At 44.9% G+C, this 20,606-nt stretch overlaps 1 protein-coding gene across 4 annotated transcripts in view; it reads right to left on the bottom strand.

Annotated features, from left to right (window-relative positions):
* micu3a (mitochondrial calcium uptake family, member 3a) overlaps nucleotides 1-18,762 on the bottom strand; it is a 326,674-nt gene extending 307,912 nt beyond the window's left edge. For all 4 annotated transcript variants that reach the window (XM_068034806.1, XM_068034798.1, XM_068034814.1 and 1 more), the window contains exon 1: nucleotides 18,462-18,762. In XM_068034806.1, coding sequence (XP_067890907.1) covers nucleotides 18,462-18,761 — 300 coding nt within the window. In that variant the 5' untranslated portion in view covers nucleotide 18,762. The remainder of the gene's footprint in view (nucleotides 1-18,461) is intronic.
* Nucleotides 18,763-20,606: the final 1,844 nt, after the last annotated feature.

The raw sequence follows: 20,606 nt of genomic DNA on the forward strand, positions 1-20,606 counted from the left end.
TTCCAAAATATTTTCTCCCTTAAAGATGCACCATTTTAGTAGTCTTAAAGGCACACACACTGTTTTAAAATCAGAAGAAAAAAAATAATTACAGATCAATGACATAATCTACATCCACTCTGTCATGCCCTATAATATTTTTCTAAGTTTCAATGAGATCACCTCTCATTCTTCAATTCTCTAGAGAATACAGGCCCAGTTTCCTCCAATCTCTCCTCTTAAAACAATCCCGCCATCCCAGGCATTAGTCTGGTGAACCTCCATTGCACTCCTTCTATGGCAAGTATATCCTTCCTTAGATGAGACCAAAACTATACACAATACTCCAGGTGTGGTCTCACCAAGGCTCGATATTTGCAGCAAGACTTTAACCCTGTACTCAAAACCCCTTGCAATGAAGGTCAACATACAATTTGCCTATCCTTACAGGATAGCGTGTAATTGATACACATTTCACACCTACCCGAAAGTAAAAAATTGTTAGATTCAGTATGATGAAGACACAAGTACATATTAAACACAAATCATATTGTCAAACAGATTTAAACATACCTGATAAGAAATTGTTAATGTAAAATTTATAGTTCTTCCTTTTAAACAAAGTCCCAATTCCAAATGGATTCTAATCTAATTTGCAATTATAAATTTCAGTGCAACTGGACAGTTTGCACTGCTGATTCCTAGCAGTGCACCTACTTTGGTGTAATTTAACATAGATTGGAATGCTGGATGTATCTGCACCAATGCATTCTTAAACTGCTTGCATTGGATTTGTATATTACTATGAAGAGTACATCCCTCTGGAGGTGCACTTCAAAAGTACTTGACTGTCTAATTCCAGCTTCTATCCCAGATAAAAGTTGACAGTCCCAGAAATGCAGATCACTTAAATAAACCACCAGATCAAAAACAGTCCTGTGTGTCATGTTATGACTGAGGTGGGAGGCGTGTACTTTTTTTTTTCAATTCCCCTTCTCCACAGGTCACAACATATATTTAAATGTGTACCCAATTACCAATATGGTCAATCATAGACTCTACTTTTATCCCAGAATAAAAAGCACCAAATTGTTACAGTGCAGAAAGAGGCTGTTCGTCCCATTGTGTCCGCACCAGCTCTCAAAGAGCAATTTCCATTTCCTCCACCTTCTCCCCATAACCTTAAACATTCTTTGTTTTCATATAACTGTCTAATTCCCTTTTGAATGCTTCAATTGAACTTGCCTCCACAACACTCAGGCAGTGCATTCCAGACCTTAACCATTTTGTGAAAAAGTTTTTCCTCATGTCACTTTTGCTTCTCTTACCAAATACTTTAAATCTGTGCCCTCTCGTTCTTGATCCTTTCATGAGTGGGAACAGTTTCACTCTATCTACTGTTCAGACCTCTCATGATTTTGAATATCTCTATCAAATCACCTCTCAGCCTTCTCTTCTCCAAGGAAAACAGTCCTAACATCTCCAATATATATTCATTACTGCAATTCCTCATCTCTGGAACCATTCTCGTGAATCTTTTTTGTCCTCTCTCCAATGCCCTCACATCTTAAAGCATCCAGAAATGGATACACTACTCCAGCTGAGGCTGAACTAACATCTTATACAAGTTCAACATAACTTCCTTGCTCTTGTACTCTATGCCCCTATTAATAAAGCCTGGAATACTGTATGCTTTATTAACCACTCTCTCAACCTGTCCTGCCACCTTCAATGACTTGTGCACATATACACCTAGGTCCCTCTGATCCTGTACCCCCTTTAAAATTGTACCCTTTATTCTATATTGTCTCTATGTTTTTCCTACCAAAATGAATCACTTCACATTTCTCTGCATTGAACATCATCTGCCACCTATCTGCCCATTCCACCAACTTGTCTATGTCCTTTTGAAGTTCTACATTATCCTCCTCACAGTTCACAATGCTTCCAAGTTTTGTATCATCTGAAAACTCTGAAATTGTGCCCTGTACACCAAAGTTTAGGTCATTAATATACATCAGGAAAACCAAGGGTCCAACACTGATCCCTAAGGAATTCCACTATAAACCTTCCTCCAGCCCGAAAAACATCCATTAACTACTACTCTTTGTTTCCTGTCACTCAGCCAATTTTGTATCCATGTTGCTACTGTCCCATTTATTCCAGGAGCTACATGTTTGCTCAAACCTGTGTGGCACTGTATCAAACGCCTTTTGAAAGTCCATGTACCCCACATCAACAGCATTGCCCTCATCAACCCTCTGTTACTTCCTCAAAACTCCAAGTTAGTTAAACATGATTTTCCCTTAAGAAAGCCATTTCTTTAATTAACTCACATTTGTCCATGTGACTATTGATTTTGTCCTGTATTACTTTTTTTTCCTAGATGTTTTCCCACCACCAAAGTTAAATTGACTGGCCTGTAGTTGCTGGGCTTATCTTTACACCCTTTTTTGAACAAGGGTGTAATGTTTGCAATTCTCCAGTCCTCTGGCACCACCCCTGAGTCTAAGAAAGACTGAAATTATGGCTAGTGCCTCTGCAATTTCCACCCTCACTTCCCTCAGTATCCTTGGCTGCCTCTCATCTGGTCCTGGTGCTTTATCCACTTTAGGTACAGATAGTACATAGTTCCTCTTTATCAATTTTAAACCTCTCTAGTTTCTGACTTACCACCTCTTTCAACACTTGCCTGAGTTGCATCTTCTTCCTTGGCAAAGACAGATGCAAAGTATTAATTTAATACCACAACTATGCTCTCTGCCTCCAGATGTAAATCCCCTTTCTGGTCCCTAATTAGCACCACTCCTCCTTTTTCCACCCTTTTACTATTTATATGCTTATAGAAAACTTTGGGATTTCCTTTAATGCTAGCTGCCAGTCTCTTTTCATGCTCTCTCTTTACTTCTCTTATCCACTTAAAGTGGATAAAACACCAGGACCAGATGAGATGCATCCAAAGATACTGAGGGAAGTGAGGGTGGAAATTGAAGAGGCACTGGCCACAATTTCAGTCTTTCTTAGACTTGGGGGTGGTGCCAGAGGACTGGAGAATTGCAAACATTACACCCTTGTTCAAAAAAGGGTGTAAAGATAAGCCCAGGAACTACAGGCCAGTGAGTTTAACTTCGGTGGTGGGAAAACTGGCAGGAAAACCAGTAGGTGAACAATGGGCTTCAAAGAAGAGATAGTTTGGGCACAGTCAAGATATGTTCCCTCAAAGGGGAAACAGAGCAAACAAATCCAGAGCTCACTGGATAACAAAAGAGGCAGAGATTAAGATAAAGAAAAAGTGTGCTTATGACAGATACCAGGTAGAAAATTAAATTGAAAACTAGGCTGAATATAGAAGGTTCAGAGGGGAAGTGAAAGAGCAAATAAGAGAAGTATTTTATTCGCCTCACTCCATTCTTACCTCATTGAAGTTGGCCTTCCCCCACTTAATTATTCTTACCCTGGATTGCTCTTTGTCCTTTTCCATAGTCAGCCTAAACCATATGATACAATGATCACGATCCCCTTAATGCTCTCCTACTGATACTTGATCCACTTGGCCCACCTCATTCCCAAGAACCAGGTTTAGCAGTGCTTCCTTTCTCATTGGTCTAGCAACAAACTATTGCAGAAAATTTTCCTGAACACACTCTAGGAACTCTTGCCCCTCACTGCCCTTTACACGACTGTTATCCCAGTCTATGTTTGGATAATTAAAGTCCCCCATTATAACCACCCTATAATTTTTGCACCTCTCTGTAATTTCCTTGCAAATTTGTTCCTCCATGTCCTTCCCACTAGTTGGTGGCCTATAGACAACACCGAGCAATGTAACTGCACCTTTTTTGTTCCTTAGCTCTAGTCAAATTGATTCCGTTCTCGACCCCTCTGGGACATCCTTTTTCTCCAGCATTGCAATGCTCTCACTCAATATCGCTACCTCTCCCCCTTTTTTTCCTTTCGTATCTTTCCTGAAAACCTTGTATCCAGGAATATTTAACACCCAGTCCTGCCATTCTTTGAGCCAGGTCTCTGTTATAGCCACAATATCATATTTCCACATGGCAATCTGTGCCTGTACCTCACCAGTCTTATCAACCGCACTCCGTGCATTCACATAAACCCTGATTCAGACTTCATTACTTTCTCCCTTACTCTGACCCCACCTAATAACGTACTATTCCCTACTCTCGTGCTAACTATCTCTCCTCAGTATTCTGTGCACCCCAGACAAGTTACCAGTTATGCTTCCCTCTAATCTGAGTACCCTCTCAGGTTCCCATCTCCCTGACAATTTAGTTTAAACCCTCCCCAACAGCACGAGCAAATCTCCCTGTGAGGATATTTGTCCCAGTCCTGCTAAGATGCAACCCGTCCATCTTGCACAGGTCACACTTGCCTCAGAATGGGTCCTATTGTATCAGAAATTTGATGCCCTGACTCATACACTAGTTCTCTAGCCATGTGTTCAATCGCTCAATTCTCCTATTCCTATGCTCACTTGCACATGGGACTGGGAGTAATCCTGAGAATACTGCTTTTGAGGTCCTGCTTTTTAATCTCCTTCATAGCTCCTTAAAATCTGGACCTCTTTCCTCCTTCTTACTTATACCATTGGTACCAATGTGGACCATGACCTCTGGTTGTTCACCCTCCCCCAGAAGAATGTCCTACAGCCTCTCCATGACATCCTTGACACTGGCACCAGGGAGGCAACACACCATCCTGCAGTTTACTGCCGCAGAAAAGCTTGTCCATTCTCCTAACTAATGAATCCTCTATCACTACTACTCTTCTACTTCTCTTCCTCCGCTCCTGTGCAGCCGAGCCATCTGTGGCACCACAAACTTGGCTCTGACTGCACTTCTCTGAGGAACCATCACCCTCACCAGTATCCAAAATGGAAAAACAATTAGCGAGTGAGATCGCATCAGGGGACTCCTGCACTACCTGCCTTGTTCTCTTCGGCTGCCTGGCGGTCACCCGTTCCCTATCTGCCTGCATGCTCCTAACCTATGGTGTGCCCACCTCCCTAAACATGCTATCCACATAGTTCTCCGCCTCGCGGATGCACAACAGTGACTCCAGCCGTCGCTTGAGTTCCAAAACCCACAGCTCAAGCTTTTGCAGCCGATGACAATTCCTGCAGATGTGTTAACTGTCATACCTTCCAGTCTAGTTACCCAATTAACCTTAGCCAGTTCTCCCCTAAGATTAATGTTTGTGTTTGAAATGTCACTTTCATACTTAACATGAAATTCATTTGTATGATCAATATTTCCCAGTGGATGTTTTACTATGACATTGCTTATCAACCCTGCTTCATTACACAATACAAGTCAGTTCTACAACATATTGCTCCAAGAAACTGTCATGAAAACATTCACAAACTCATCATCTAGACCAGTGTTGCCAATTTGATTGTCCCAGTCTATATGCAGATTGAAGTCCCCTACAGTTAATACATTACCTTTTTTTATACACACTCCAATTTCCCATTTAATTTCCTGTCCAAAAATATAACTACTGTTAGGGGGGCCTGTAAACAACTCCCACCAGTGTTTTCTGCCTCCTGCTATTCATTTCCACTCAGACTGATTCTACTTCATGATCTGCTGAGGCTAGATCCCTTCTTAGTAAAGAATGACATAAGTGCATTAATATCAGGGCTACCCTTCCTCCTTTGCTATTGTCTGTCTCTCCAAAATATTGTGTAACCTGGAATATCCCTTTTGTTTTCGGAGGACCAGGGGACTGCTGGGTAAGTAAAAACTATATATTTGGGTAGTTTAAAATCTCTTTCTTTTAGTTTTGGTGGCAGCAGTTTGACAGCAGCTGAGGTTCACAGGGAGGTGGTGTTAGCAATTTTGGAAAGTGTGAAAATAGATAAGTCCCCTGAGCCAGATGGGATTTATCCTAGGATTCTCTGGGAAGCTAGGGAGGAGATTGCAGAGCCTTTGTCCTTGATCTTTATGTCGTCATTGTCGACAGGAATAGTGCCGGAAGACTGGAGGATAGCAAATGTTGTCCCCTTGTTCAAGAAGGGGAGTAGAGACAGCCCTGGTAATTATAGACCTGTGAGCCTTACTTCGGTTGTGGGTAAAATGTTGGAAAAGGTTATAAGAGACAGGATTTATAATCATCTTGAAAAGAATAAGTTCATTAGCGATAGTCAGCACGGTTTTGTGAAGGGTAGGTCGTGCCTCACAAACCTTATTGAGTTTTTCGAGAAGGTGACCAAACAGGTGGATGAGGGTAAAGCAGTGGATGTGGTGCATATGGATTTCAGTAAGGTGTTTGATAAGGTTCCCCACGGTAGGCTATTGCAGAAAATACAGAAGTATGGGGTTGAAGGTGATTTAGAGCTTTGGATCAGAAATTGGCTAGCTGAAAGAAGACAGAGGGTGGTGGTTGATGGCAAATGTTCATCCTGGAGTTTAGTTACTAGTGGTGTACCGCAAGGATCTGTTTTGGGGCCACTGCTGTTTGTCATTTTTATAAATGACCTGGAAGAGGGTGTAGAAGGGTGGGTTAGTAAATTTGCGGATGACACTAAGGTCGGTGGAGTTGTGGATAGTGCCGAAGGATGTTGTAGGGTACAGAGGGACATAGATAGGCTGCAGAGCTGGGCTGAGAGATGGCAAATGGAGTTTAATGCAGAAAAGTGTGAGGTGATTCACTTTGGAAGGAGTAACAGGAATGCAGAGTACTGGGCTAATGGGAAGATTCTTGGTAGAGTAGATGAACAGAGAGATCTTGGTGTCCAGGTACATAAATCCCTGAAGGTTGCTACCCAGGTTAATAGGGCTGTTAAGAAGGCATATGGTGTGTTAGCTTTTATTAGTAGGGGGATCGAGTTTCGGAGCCACGAGGTCATGCTGCAGCTGTACAAAACTCTGGTGAGACCGCACCTGGAGTATTGCGTGCAGTTCTGGTCACCGCATTATAGGAAGGATGTGGAAGCTTTGGAAAGGGTGCAGAGGAGATTTACTAGGATGTTGCCTGGTATGGAGGGAAGGTCTTACGAGGAAAGGCTAAGGGACTTGAGGTTGTTTTTGTTGGAGAGACCCTCTGAGACATATAAGATAATCAGAGGGTTAGATAGGGTGGATACTGAGAGTCTTTTTCCTCGGATGGTGATGGCAAACACGAGGGGACATAGCTTTAAGTTGAGGGGTGATAGATATAGGACAGATGTCAGAGGTAGTTTCTTTACTCAGAGAGTAGTAGGGGCGTGGAACGCCCTGCCTGCAGCAGTAGTAGACTCGCCAACTTTAAGGGCATTTAAGTGGTCATTGGATAGACATATGGATGAAAATGGAATCGTGTAGGTCAGATGGTTTCACAGGTCGGCGCAAAATCGAGGGCCAAAGGGCCTGTACTGCGCTGTAATATTCTAATTCTAATTCATTTCCCAACCTTGATCTCCTTGTAACCATGTCTCTGTAATGGCAATTAGACCTAGATAATTTGCCTCTATTTGTTCCACTAGTTCATCTATCTTATTATAGATGCTTTGTGCATTGAGATAAAGGAACTTTAATTTCATTTTTTCACCTCCCATTCCCTGCAATGACCTTATTTGCCAATGTACAATTTTTGTTAAACTCTCTGTCCCTTCCTGTCCAATTCTGTTGGGAGCTGCCCACATCACTATCCTGCTCTGATGCCCTGACCTCTCTCTTTGGATTTCTCAATTACCCTTCACACCCCTCTCTCCCCCCCCCCCCACCTTGTTAGTTTAAAGCCCTTTCCACAGCCCTAATTATCCAACTGGCCAGGACACTGGTCCCCGCCCAGTTCAAGTGAAGCCTGTCCCAATGGAATAGCTCCCTCTTCCCTGAATACGGATGCCAGTGCCCCAAGAATTGGAACCCATTCCCACACCACTCTTTTTGAGACACGCATTTCGTACTCTAATCTGCTTGACCCTGTCCAATTTGCATGTGGCTCAGGTAACAATCTGGAGATGATTGATTTTAGTTTGGACCCTAACTCCTCAAATTCTCTAAGCAGATCATTTCCAGTTCTACCCAGGTCATTGGATCCTCCCCATCCCGCTACAGGTTCCTCTCCAGCCACAAGGAGACGTCCTTAACCCTGGCACCAGGCAGGCAACACAGCTGTCTGATCTCCCAGTTGCAGCTGCAGAGAACAGTATCTTTTCCCCTGACTATACTGTCTCCTATCACTACCACATTCCTCTTCACTACCCACCCCAAGCCCCACCCCACTGGAATGGTGCCATGGTCAGTCTGCTCATCCACCTTCCAGTCCTTCTCTCCTACACTGGTAGCAAAGTTTGTTGGACAAGGTCAGGGGATTTTAAAAAGGGAACTTTCATATTTCAATCTGTGTTAATGCTTTGCTTCATTACTGGATAAGTCTTGTTTGATAATAAACTGATGACTTTGTTGTCTAAGAAACCTGGTTGATGTATTTTTTTTCTGGGATAAAGCATAGAGTATATGACTGAATCGGTTACTGGGTAAAAACTTAAATATATGTTGTGACCTGTGGAGAAGTGGAACTAGAAAAGACAGTGCACTCCTCCCGCCTCAGTCGTAACATTTAGTCTTTTTTCCTGCACCATTCAGCTCACATACAATTTATGCCATAACTTGTTGGAAACAAGAGCAATAGGGCATCCAGGAACTAAGTGAATGATGGGGCCAACAGTCTATCTTAACCACTGAGATTTAAGGATTGAGAAAGAAACAGGAACAATGGAGGACAGTGAATTAGTGAAATCTTGTATAGAAATAGAGCGAAAGAAAGATTGTATTAAGAGAATGAAGAGACAAAGGAAAAATACATACAGATTATTTAAGTTTAAAATATATTTAACAAAACTTTACTACATGCAGGATTGAGACTCACCAGTTTAAACTCTTCCTTTTCTGGGTTGGTGGTTGATTAGTATTGCATTAATTATCTCATAATTAAAAGGATACTTGCATGGTTAAGTATGAGCCTGGAGTTTCTGCAGCAAGTTTAATGAACAATTGCTGTGCAAATTCAGCCAGTCCTTCAAAAAAAATAATGGGGAAGTTGAGGGCAAGGCACCATTTGTTGAAGGCGAGCAGCATAAATCAACCAGCAGGTTATGCACATTCCCAACTCGTGGTATATCATTTATTCCCCTTGCTGGCTGATTTGTGCATTAAGAACAATGTGCATTGTAAATGCACTGTTTTTCCAGGAAGATTTTGCCCAATGAAAATCCTTATATTTAGCATTTATTGCAACACTATTTATGGAGTATGTGGCACCCATTGTACCTTGTTGCATGATAGGTTTGACAACTCTTTCTCTTTCCACAAATACTAACATTTCAGGTTAATGCCTCTTCAGAATTGGGAACACTTCAAGATGGAGCAGTTTTTATACAAGGCAGGGAATTGAGGGGACGGGAGAAAAAAGCCAAAAGGGAAGGTCTGTCATTGGGTAAAAGGCAGGAGAGATTAAATGACAAAAAGGATGGCAGTGCAAGGCATAAAGATATGGTAACGGGACAAGAAACAAAATATGTCTATAGAAGGCGTATATGTAAAAAGCAGAATAATCAACAGCTGCCATCCAAAACCAAAGACAAAAACGGGAACAGAGTTTATGATCTGAAATTTCTGAACTCTATGTTCAGTCCAGAAGGCTGTAAGGAGCCTAGTCAAAATATTATGTGCTGTTTCCCAAGTTTATTTTGAGCTTCGTTGAAACAGTAGGCTGAGGATAGAAAGGTCAGAGTGGGAGTGGAGCAGACAATGAAAACGACAGGTGACCAGAAACACAGGGTTGCGCTTGCATACTGAATGGAGGTGTTGGTGATTCTGATTTTCACTTTTGCATCTCTGTTTCCTTACTTGTCCTATTACCATCTCTTTTGCCATTTTATTTCTCCTGATTTCCACTCTATAACAGACCTTTCTTATTCTTTACTCCCCTCCAACCGCAAACCCCCCAAACCCACCTTTCCCTGCCGTGCTTAAAAAAAATGTTAATCTTGAAATACTCCGAGTTCTGACCAAGAGACAGAAGCAGTTATGGTGACAGGTCATCACCCTAAAATGTTACCTTTCTCCAAGGATGCTATCAGACCAGAGTTTTTCCAGCATTTTCTGACTTCTCTTTTTCAGATTTCCAGAATCCACATTATTTTGCTTTTATCTCAGTTGCTTCAAGTAGATTTTAGCAAGGCTTTTGACAAGGTCCCACATAGCAGATTGGTCAGAAAATTAAAAGCTCATGGGTTCCAAGGCAAAGTGACAAATTAGGTCCAAAATTGGCTCAGTGGCAGGAAGCAACGAGTTATGGTCGACAGGTTTTTTTGCAACAGGAAGGCTGTTTCCAGTGGGATTGCGCAGGGCTCAGTACTGGCTTGCTGTTCATGGTATATATCAGAGTTAGACTTAAATGTAGGGGGTATGATTAAGAAGTCTGGAGATGATACGAAAATTGGCCGTGTGATTGTTAATGTGGAACAAAGCTGTAAGACATCAGGAAGGTATCAATGGACTGGTCAAGTGGGGAGAAAATTGACAAATGGAATTCAATTCAGAGAAGTGTGAGGTAATGCATTTGGGAAGGACAAACCAGGCAAGGGAATACACCATAAATGGTAGGATTCTGAAGTATAGAGGGTGACCTTGAAGTGGCATGTCCAGATTCCTGAAGGTAGCAAGATAGGTAGAAAAGCTGGTCAAGAAGGCTTCCTTTTCTTTATTGGTTAAGGCCTAGAGTATAAACGTAGGGAGGCTATGCTAGAACTGTATATATTTAAAAAAAACTAGACTGCATACAGTTTTAGTCACTGCATTATTGGAAGGTTGTGATTGCACTAGATGGGGTACAAAGGAGATTTACAAGGATAAAAGCAAAATACTGCGGATGCTGGAAATCTGAAATAAAAACATGAAATGCTGGAAATGCTCAGCAGGTCTGGCAGCATCTGTGGAGAGAGAAGCAGAGTTAACGTTTCAGGTCAGTGACCCTTCTTCAGAACTGCCAAATATTAGAAATGTGAAAGGTTATAAGCAAGTAAAGCGAGGGTGGAGCAAGAGATAACAAAGGAGAAGGTGTAGATAGGACAAGGTCACAGAATAGCTGACCAGAAGGTCATGGAGCAAAGGCAAACAATATGTTAACGGTGTGTTGAAAGACAAAGCATTAGTACAGATAGGGTGTTAACGGACTGAAAATTGAACAGTCGCAAGTACATACATGAAAAAAAGTGGGTAAACAAACTGAACAAACTAAGATGAAATACAATAAAATAAACACTAAAAATAGATTTTAAAAAAAGAAAAAGAAACTAAAAATAAAAGTAAAATGGGGGGCCCGTCATGCTCTGAAATTATTGAACTCAATGTTCAGTCCGGCAGGCTGTAGTGTGCCTAATCGGTAAATGAGATGCTGTTCCTTGAGCTTGCATTGATGTTCACTGGAACACTGCAGCAATCCCAGGACAGAGATGTGAGCATGAGAGCAGGGGGAGTGTTGAAATGGCAAGCAAACGGAAGCTCGGGGTCCTGCTTGAGGACTGAGCAGAGGTGTTCCACAAAGCGGTCACCCAGTCTGCGTTTGGTCTCCCCAATGTAGAGGAGACCACATTGTGAGCAGCGAATACAGTATACTACATTGAAAGAAGTACAAGTAAATCGCTGCTTCACCTGAAAGGATTGTTGGGGGCCTGGGATAGTGAGGAGAGAGGAGGTAAATGGGCAGGTATTACACCTCCTGCGATTGCAGGAGAAGGTGTCATGGGAAGGGGACGAGGCGTTGGGGGTAATGGAGGAGTGGACCAGGGTGTCACAGAGGGAATGATCCCTTCGGAACGCTGACAGGAGATTTAAGAGGATGTTGGCTGGAATGGAGAACTTTAGCTCTGAGGAGAGATTATATAGGCTGGGGTTGTCCTCTTTGGAACAGTGGATGCTGAGGGAGATGTAATTGAGGTGCATAGGTAGCGTGGATAGGAAGAACCTGTTTCCATTAGCAGTGAGGTCAATAACCAGGGGGCATAATTTTATAGTAACCGGTAAAAGGATTGGAGGGGAGTTGATGAGAAAGTATTTCACCTAGAGGGTTGACGGGGTCTGGAACTCACTGCCTGAAAGGGTGGTAGAGGCAGAAACCCTCATTGCATTTAAAAGACCCTTGGATATGCACTTGAGGTGCTGTAACTACAGGACTACTGGAAAATGGGATTAGACTGGATGTCTTTTTCTTCCTGAGACAAACACAATGAATGGCCTCCTTCTGTGCCATAAATCTTAAGTGATTCCACCTCTCCTCACCCCTCAACTGGTATAGTGGACCAATTGCTGGGCACCACTAATACCAAGACCACTGTTCACCTCTGCTGATCCCTAGAATAAGCTCTGTTGGCTCTCCATTTTCCACTGGACAATCTCCAGAAATGCACTGTCAGGCAAACCCCCGACCTGCCAAGGTTGAGGCACACGTGAATTTGCCACATGAACATTAAAACTTAAAATTGTATGCCCCTGACTGGAAAGACACTTCCATGGTCACTGACAGTGTTGGAACAGGGACAAAGGGTCATGCCCTGGCTCATTCAACTAACAATGAACTTTTGATTACCAGACGTTGAAGGTGGGGGGAGCTAGCATTCCAGAGACTAAGGTACAATCCACAAACCTCGACTGCTTCAAATAAGGAGCTAGTCACATGACTAACTTGTTGGGCAACCTGGGAATTTTTTTGAATTTGAACTGCCAAAAAAGGATTTTGAAGTGACAAAGCCATGTGATCATGGAGTAAAGATCTCTCCTGGAACTGAAGCAAGAAGACCTCTCTCCTGCCTGTCTCCATCTCTTTCCCACAGAACTGAATCTTGTGAAAACACGTGAAACTCAAAGAGAAATGTTTCCTCCGTGAACAAAGTTTTAAGACTATTGGGCCCCAACAAAAAGCAAGACTACTTACAAAAGGAGTACAGTGAGCTCAAAGCACTGTAACAAGATATTGCCTCAAACTGTTCCACTTTATCTTTTCTTTTTTATGTCCCTATTTGCATGTGTGTATCGTATGTGCATGCTAGTGTGGGCGCGTCATATATCTGTAGGCATGAACCGTATTAAAGGTTAAGTTTTTTAAGGTTTAATAAAATTTCATCTTTCTTCTTTAAACCTGAGAAAGCCTGTGCGAATTGGTTTTTGCCTTATAACTGGAAAACTGTGAACAAGAATTCACAAAGGGGAGCTCAAAACAGTGTATTTAAAATTAAACCCTGTTACAATAAGACCAGGTGAAGATAGTAGCAGACCCCTAGACACCTTTCGCACCTGGTCATAACATGCACCCACTGACTCTGCCCCTCGAACAGCAGCTGGACTCACTCATCCTCCAGCTGCTGAATCAAGCTTGTGCAAGTCAATTTCACCACACCGCAGGACAACAGACTTGAACTTTGAATTCTCTCATTGTCTCCTGCCTATTTTGTTTACAATCAGGACATATGTAGCCAATTTTTTGCGATTCCTATGTGAGCTGTGTCCATTTGCATATGCATTTTGGGTGCCCCTCAGACCTGAAACCATTTTATCTGCATTTCTATTCATGGCTTGATCTCTCTTGGGGCCTATCTCATTGGGTGCCTACAGCATCAGTTGTGGCTCAGTAGTAGCACACAATTTAAGCTGACACTTCAGTGTCGTACCAAGGGAGTGCTGCACTGTCATCTTTCAGCTGAGACAGTAAAACATTTCACTTCTCACAAACATAAGATCCCATGGCAATATTTTGAAGAAGAGAAGCCTGACCAATATTTACCCCTCAATCAACATCACTAAAACAGATTATTTGGTCAGTATCACAGTGCTGATTATGGAACCTCGTGTGTGCAAATTTGCTGCCATGTTTCCTGCATTACAATAGTTACTTCACTAGCTGCAATGCATTTTGGAACATCCTAAGATCATGAAAGATGCATTTAAATGCAAGTCTTTCTTTCTTCCTGTCACCAATCACTTATCCTCCCTCAGACATCACCCCGCCCACCTCCCCCAAAACACCCGCTGAATCTATAACCCAACCCATCATTACTCACTGGCATCTTACTCAGCACTGCTGCCCAAGGCTTGAATCTTCCTTGGATAAGCGCACAATCACCCTCTATGCCTTTCTTGCATTCTCAGCAAGGGACATCAAAACACCCGTTGGAAATAAAAAAAAAATCAAAACACCCGTTAATGCCTTATGAGCAACAACCCCAACAAACCCATCCTACCAGCTCGACCTCATTTACTGCAACCACTGGAGCTAATCTTGCCAACCTCCTTCCTATCACAGTCACTCAACTCAGCGCTGCCCCTTGCACTCTGCCAAAGGACCAACCATCACTGTAACCTCATCCAGACTTAAAACCTTATTTTCCCTTTAAAGGCTCATTACAATCTGCGAAGTGAGCAAAACTGCAGTAGTGAAAACCTATCCTCCTGGAGTTGACCGCACAGCAGTCACCAAATCCTTAAACTCACTGGTTCAGCTGCTATTATACCTCAAATCTTGTAAAGTCAAAACACAGTAAAGTGATGTGAAATATGCCATATAGTTGTCCTAACAATTTTCAAATTCAATTCTGAAGATAAACTTCAAACTGCCATTGCTATAAAAGTAAGATGGAGAGTGAAGGAACATTGAAGAATGAGATTACCATTATAAAAAAGGTATAAAAGGCACTAGAGAAGATGCAAAAAATATTTACTTGATAGCAGAACTGAGAGATTAAAACTATCAAGTAAATATTGAACAGACTAAGGGAATTTTCTCCAGAAAAGACTAGATTGAGAGGTGATCTGAAAGAGGCCAATAGATTATGAAAGGGTTTGACAGAGTAGATGTAGAGAAGATGTTTCCACTTAAGAGCGAGACCAGAACTAAGGGACATCAATATAAGACAGTCAATAATAAATCCAATAGAGAATTCAGGAGAAACTTCTTTAGCCAGAGAGTGATTAGAATGTGGAATGCACTACAACAAGGAGTAGTTGAGGCAAGTAGCATAGATGCATTTAAGGGGAAGCTAGATAAGCACAAGAAAGGAATGGAAGGATATGTCAATGGGGTTAGATGAGGAGAGGTGGGAGTAAGCCCGTGGAGAAAACACTGGCATGGATCTGTTGGGCCAAAGAGCCTGTTTCTCTGCTGTAAGTGCTTTGTAATATCCTTCAAAGTGGTAGTACAATGTTATAAAAGTTTAAAAAATGTTAACAAAAATTAAACACAGATTCCATGATAAGAACATAGGACAGCAGTAGGGCACTTAGCCCTAAGCCTGTTTTGCACCATTCAATCGGATCATGGCTGATCTGTGACCTAACTCTATATATCTGACTTTGCTGATGTACCAGCAAAGAAGGAAGTAAAAACTGTTCAGCAATCATGCACAGTTCTTTTAATGTATACAACCAGATTCAAACAGTATGCTTTGAAAGAACATAAATAGGAGCAGGAATAAGCATTCTGCCCCTCAAGACTGCTTCTCTGATTACAGCAAATCTGATTGTGGCCTTGACTCCACTTTCCTGCTGCGCCCCCACCCACCCACCCCAATCCCATCACCCTTGACTCCCTTGTAGATCAAAAATCTGTCTAACTCAGCCTTGAACATATTCAATGACCCAGCCTCCACTGCTCTCTGGAGTAGAGGATTCCAAAAATTAACGACCCTCAGAGAAATGAAATTTCTCCTCATCTCTGTCTAAAAGGGCGATCCTTTATTTTGAAACTGTGCCCCCTAGCTCTAGATTCCCCCACGAGGGGAAACATCCTCTCAGCATCTATCCTTTCAAGGCCCCTCAGAATCTCATATTTCAATAAGATCACCTCGCATTCTTCTAAACTCCAATGATTATAGGCCCAACCTGCTCAACCTTTCCTCATAAGACAACCCCTTCATCCCAGGAATCAGCCTAGTGAACCTTCTCTGAAATGCTTCCAATGGACCTCTATTCCTCCTTAAATAAAGAGACCAAAACTGTACGCAGTACTCTAGGTATAGTCTCACCAAAGTCCTGCACAGTTATAGCAAGACTTCCCTAATTTTATACTCCATCCCCCTTGCAATAAATGCCAACATTCCATTTACCTTCCTAATTACTTGCTGTACCCGCATGCTAACTTTTTGTGGTTCATGTATAAGGACACCCAGATCCCTCTGTACCACAGCATTCTGCAGTCTCCATGTAAATAATCTGCTTTTCTATTATTCCCACAAAGTGCACAACCTCTATCTTTTTTCCACATCATACTCCATCTGCCAAATTTTTGCCCACTGACTTACTCTATCTAATATCTCTCTGCAGATACTTTGTATTCTTGTCACAACTTGCTTTCCTACCTGTCTTTGTATCATTCACAAATTTGGCTACAATACCTTCATCCAAGTCATTAATACAGATCGTACTGGGAAATTGTTCCCATTGGCAGAAGGGTCGAGGAATAGAGGACAGATTTAAGGGAGTTGGCAAAAGAACCAAAGGCCACATGAGGAAGCTGTTATTATGCAGTGTGTGGTTATAATCTGGAATGCATTGCCTGAAAGTAGTGGAGGCAGATACAACTGTGGCTTTCAAAAGGGAACTAGATAAGCACCTGAAAGGGTGGGGGAGGGGGGGAATTGCAGAGCTACAGGGAAAGGCAGGGGAGTGGTACAAGCTAAATTGCTCTTGCACAGAAGGAGATCATTCGGCCTATCGTGTCCATGCACATGTAGTCCTAGGTCTCTTTGTTCCTGCATCCCTTTTAAAATTGTACCCTTTAGTTTATATTGCCTCTCCTTGTTCTTCCTACCAAAATGTATCACTTCGCACTTTTATGACTAGATGGAGCTTCAATTCTCCCTCCTCACTTAGCACTATCAGGAGACCAGGTAGCTCAGTTGGCTAGTGTGAGATTCAGAACATCAACAGCACGAGTTCAATTCCTGTTCCGCTCTGAGGAAGGCAACAGGAAACCACCTCATACACCCTCTTCTGTAGTCGTGCTCATCTCGCCTATGTGGAGGACAAAAAGAGCACCTACCCTTGGGCAGAATACCGGCATGGCACTTACCACTATGCAGTTTCAGAATATTCAAAATTAGGACAAAACACTTGGCTTCCCAATCTAGATATTAGAAGGAGGGTTAAATATTTACAGTTCATTTTAATTTTAAATAGATTTGCATGTATTTACTTCAACCTACTACCCACCAGCCCTGAGTCCTGCCTAAACCAAATTCCCAGCTGAGACCTTCAGAACACTCCCACTCTGCTTCTCTTTGAGCCCAACCTGACCCCACACCCTTCAAGGACTTGACTATGAAATGTAGGCTGATACTTCAGTGCAGCAGCATTGAGGAAGTGCTGCATTATTGGAGGTGTCAATTCTTGGATAACTAATTAAACTGACTCTTGTCTGCGTGTTCAGGTGGACAAGAGATCCATTGTACTATTCAAAGAACAAAGGAATTTTGCTGGAGTCCTGACCAATATTTCTACCTCAACCAATCCAAATCAGCTGATTCTTTTTTTGTAGGACCTGTGTACAATATAGCTTCCATATCTGCCTACATAATTTCAAAAGTAATTAATTGACTGGGTAGCACTTTGGAATTGCCAGAAGATATGAAAGACACAATATAAATATAAGTTTGTCATTTTCCAATAAGTTTTCCATGTTTTCCTCTTGACCTTCCCTGATTTTTTTTCATTTCCTTTTTGCAGTTTTAATTATTGCTAATTTAATACAAATTAGTCTTTATGCTATTTCCACCTTCCCTCCCCTCCCCAACCATCAACTTCCATTGCCTGGCACATTCTAGCTGAGTCTTTTGGCACCTCCAATTGTGTCCCTTTGATCTCACCTGCCCCTACTCCACATCAACTGCTATCGTTTTTTTACTTTAATTATGCTTTTCTTGCCCGAGATTCTACCCAACATTTCATTATTTCCATCTTTTATTCAACTGTAATTTTGCTTAACAATATTTAACTGAATATTCAGATAGAGAGACAAGACCAACAAGATAAGCCAGCCCGACAGAGACATTCTTGCTCACATTCATTGTTTCTATCCTTTCAGCGTGTCGCTATCTGCAGGCAGATTGCCATTTCCTCGATTTTGAGGCAACCCAGGAACGCGCAGATGGCCGTGTCGGCTGGGATGCTGCTGAACAACAGCTGCAACTGGGACTGAAGCACAGCAGCTCAATTGAGTGACAGGCGGTCTGAGACCAGTGAGGTGGATGCTGCAGCATCTCAACAAGCGGATAATCGACACTACATGTTTGTAAAGGGCGTGCGTTCTGAATGGAACTGTTATTAGTGAAAATGTTGCATAACAATTAGTAAATGTTAATATGATTCTTGCCAATCTTGCTGTTTGTTGTGGTTGGTTTTTTTGCGGTTAATTGTTAAATTGGGACGGCTTTGAGAAAAGCAGCATCCATTGCAAAGATCCTCTGGTGAAGCCCCGCAAACACCTACCTTGACCTTTCCTGTGGCTTTCACAGTCGGGACACTCAGCGGTGCGGGCACATCCCCGCAGAGGAGCCGCTCCCTCCCCCTCCTCCTGCTCCTCCTCCCGGTCTCCGACTCCAGGTAATAATAATACCAGCAGGAGCCGCCGATACCGCAGACAACTGCCAGCCAGAGCCCGGCCCCCGGCACAGGCCGCGCTCCAAATAAGCCAGCCTGCCTCCGGGAGGCAGACTGAGTGAAAGCGGCCGCCTGCCACAGCCTGGAGTCGAGATGCTGCAGCGAGAGGAATCTCCACATCGCGGCCATCGCAGCGGTCCGTTAGCGAGCAGCTGCCAGGCTGCAGCTATCGCGAGAACTGCAGCAGCGCGTGCCCGGCGTAGGGGCTGCTGCCAGGGGTGGGCAGGGCTGCTCTGTGCCAGGGGTGGGTAGGGCTGCTCTGTGCCAGGGGTGGGCAGGGCTGCTCTGTGCCAGGGGTGGGCAGGGCTGCACTGTGCCAGGGGTGGGTAGGGCTGCTCTGTGCCAGGGGTGGGCAGGGCTGCACTGTGCCAGGGGTGGGCAGGGCTGCTCTGTGCCAGGGGTGGGCAGGGCTGCACTGTGCCAGGGGTGGGTTGGGCTGCTCTGTGCCAGGGGTGGGCAGGGCTGCACTGTGCCAGGAGTGGGTAGGGCTGCACAGTGCCAGGGGTGGGCAGGTCTGCCCCATGCCAGGGGTGGGTAGGGCTGCACAATGCCAGGAGTGGGCAGGTCTGCACTGTGCCAGGGGTGGGCAGGGTTGCCCCATGTCAGGGGTGGGTTGGGCTGCTCTGTGCCAGGGGTGGGTAGGGCTGCACAATGCCAGGGGTGGGCAGGTCTGCCCCATGCCAGGGGTGGGTAGGGCTGCACAATGCCAGGAGTGGGCAGGGCTGGACTGTGCCAGGGGTGGGTAGGGCTGCTGTGTGACAGGGGTGGGCAGGGCTGCACTGTGCCAGGGGTGGGCAGGGCGGCTCCGTGCCAGGGGTGGACAGGGCTGCTGTGTGACAGGGGTGGGGAGGGCTGCCTTGTGCCAGAAGTGGGCAGGCTGCTCTGTGTCAGGGGTGGGCAGGTCTGCTCTGTGCCAGGGTTGGGCAGGGCTTCCCCGTGACAGTGGTGGGCAGGTCTGCTCTGTGCCAGGTGTGGGCAGGTCTGCTTTGAGCCAGTGGTGGGGAGGGCTGCTCTGTGCCGGAGGTGGGCAGGTCTGCTCTGTGCCAGGGTTGGGCAGGTCTGCTCTGTGCCAGTGGTGGGGAGGGCTGCTCTGTGCCAGGGGTGAGCAGGGCTGCTGTGTGCCACGGGTGGACAGGGCTGCTGTGAGCTAGGGGTGGGCAGGGTTGCACTGTGCCAGGGGTGGGCTGATCTGCTCTGTGCTGGGGTGGGCAGGTCTGCTCTGTGCCAGGGGTGGGCAGAGCTGCTCTGTGCCTGGGATAGGCAGGGCTGCTCTGTGCCAGTTTTGGGGAGGGCTGCCTTGTGCCAGAAGTGGGCAGGCTGCTCTGTGCCAGGGGTGGGCAGGTCTGCTCTGTGCCAGGGGTGGGCAGAGCTGCTCTGTGCCAGGAGTGGCCAGGCTGCTGTGTGCCAGGGGTGGGCAGGTCTGCTCTGGGCCAGGGGTGGGCAGGTCTGCTCTGTGCCGGGGTGGGCAGGTCTGCTGTGTGCCAGGGGTGGACAGGGCTGCTGTGTGCCAGGGGTGGGCAGGGTTGCACTGTGCCAGGAGTGGCCAGGCTGCTGTGTGCCAGGGGTGGGCAGGTCTGCTCTGGGCCAGGGGTGGGCAGGTCTGCTCTGTGCCGGGGTGGGCAGGTCTGCTGTGTGCCAGGGGTGGACAGGGCTGCTGTGAGCCAGGGGTGGGCAGGGTTGCACTGTGCCAGGGGTGGGATGATCTGCTCTGTGCTGGGGTGGGCAGGTCTGCTCTGTGCCAGGGGTGGGCAGAGCTGCTCTGTGCCTGGGATAGGCAGGGCTGCTCTGTGCCAGTTTTGGGGAGGGCTGCCTTGTGCCAGAAGTGGGCAGGCTGCTCTGTGCCAGGGGTGGGCAGGTCTGCTCTGTGCCAGGGGTGGGCAGGTCTGCTCTGTGCCAGGGGTGGGCAGAGCTGCTCTGTGCCAGGAGTGGCCAGGCTGCTGTGTGCCAGGGGTGGGCAGGTCTGCTCTGGGCCAG

The sequence above is a fragment of the Heterodontus francisci genome, chromosome 1 (assembly GCF_036365525.1).
Source record: "Heterodontus francisci isolate sHetFra1 chromosome 1, sHetFra1.hap1, whole genome shotgun sequence".
Taxonomy (NCBI): Eukaryota; Metazoa; Chordata; class Chondrichthyes; order Heterodontiformes; family Heterodontidae; genus Heterodontus; species Heterodontus francisci.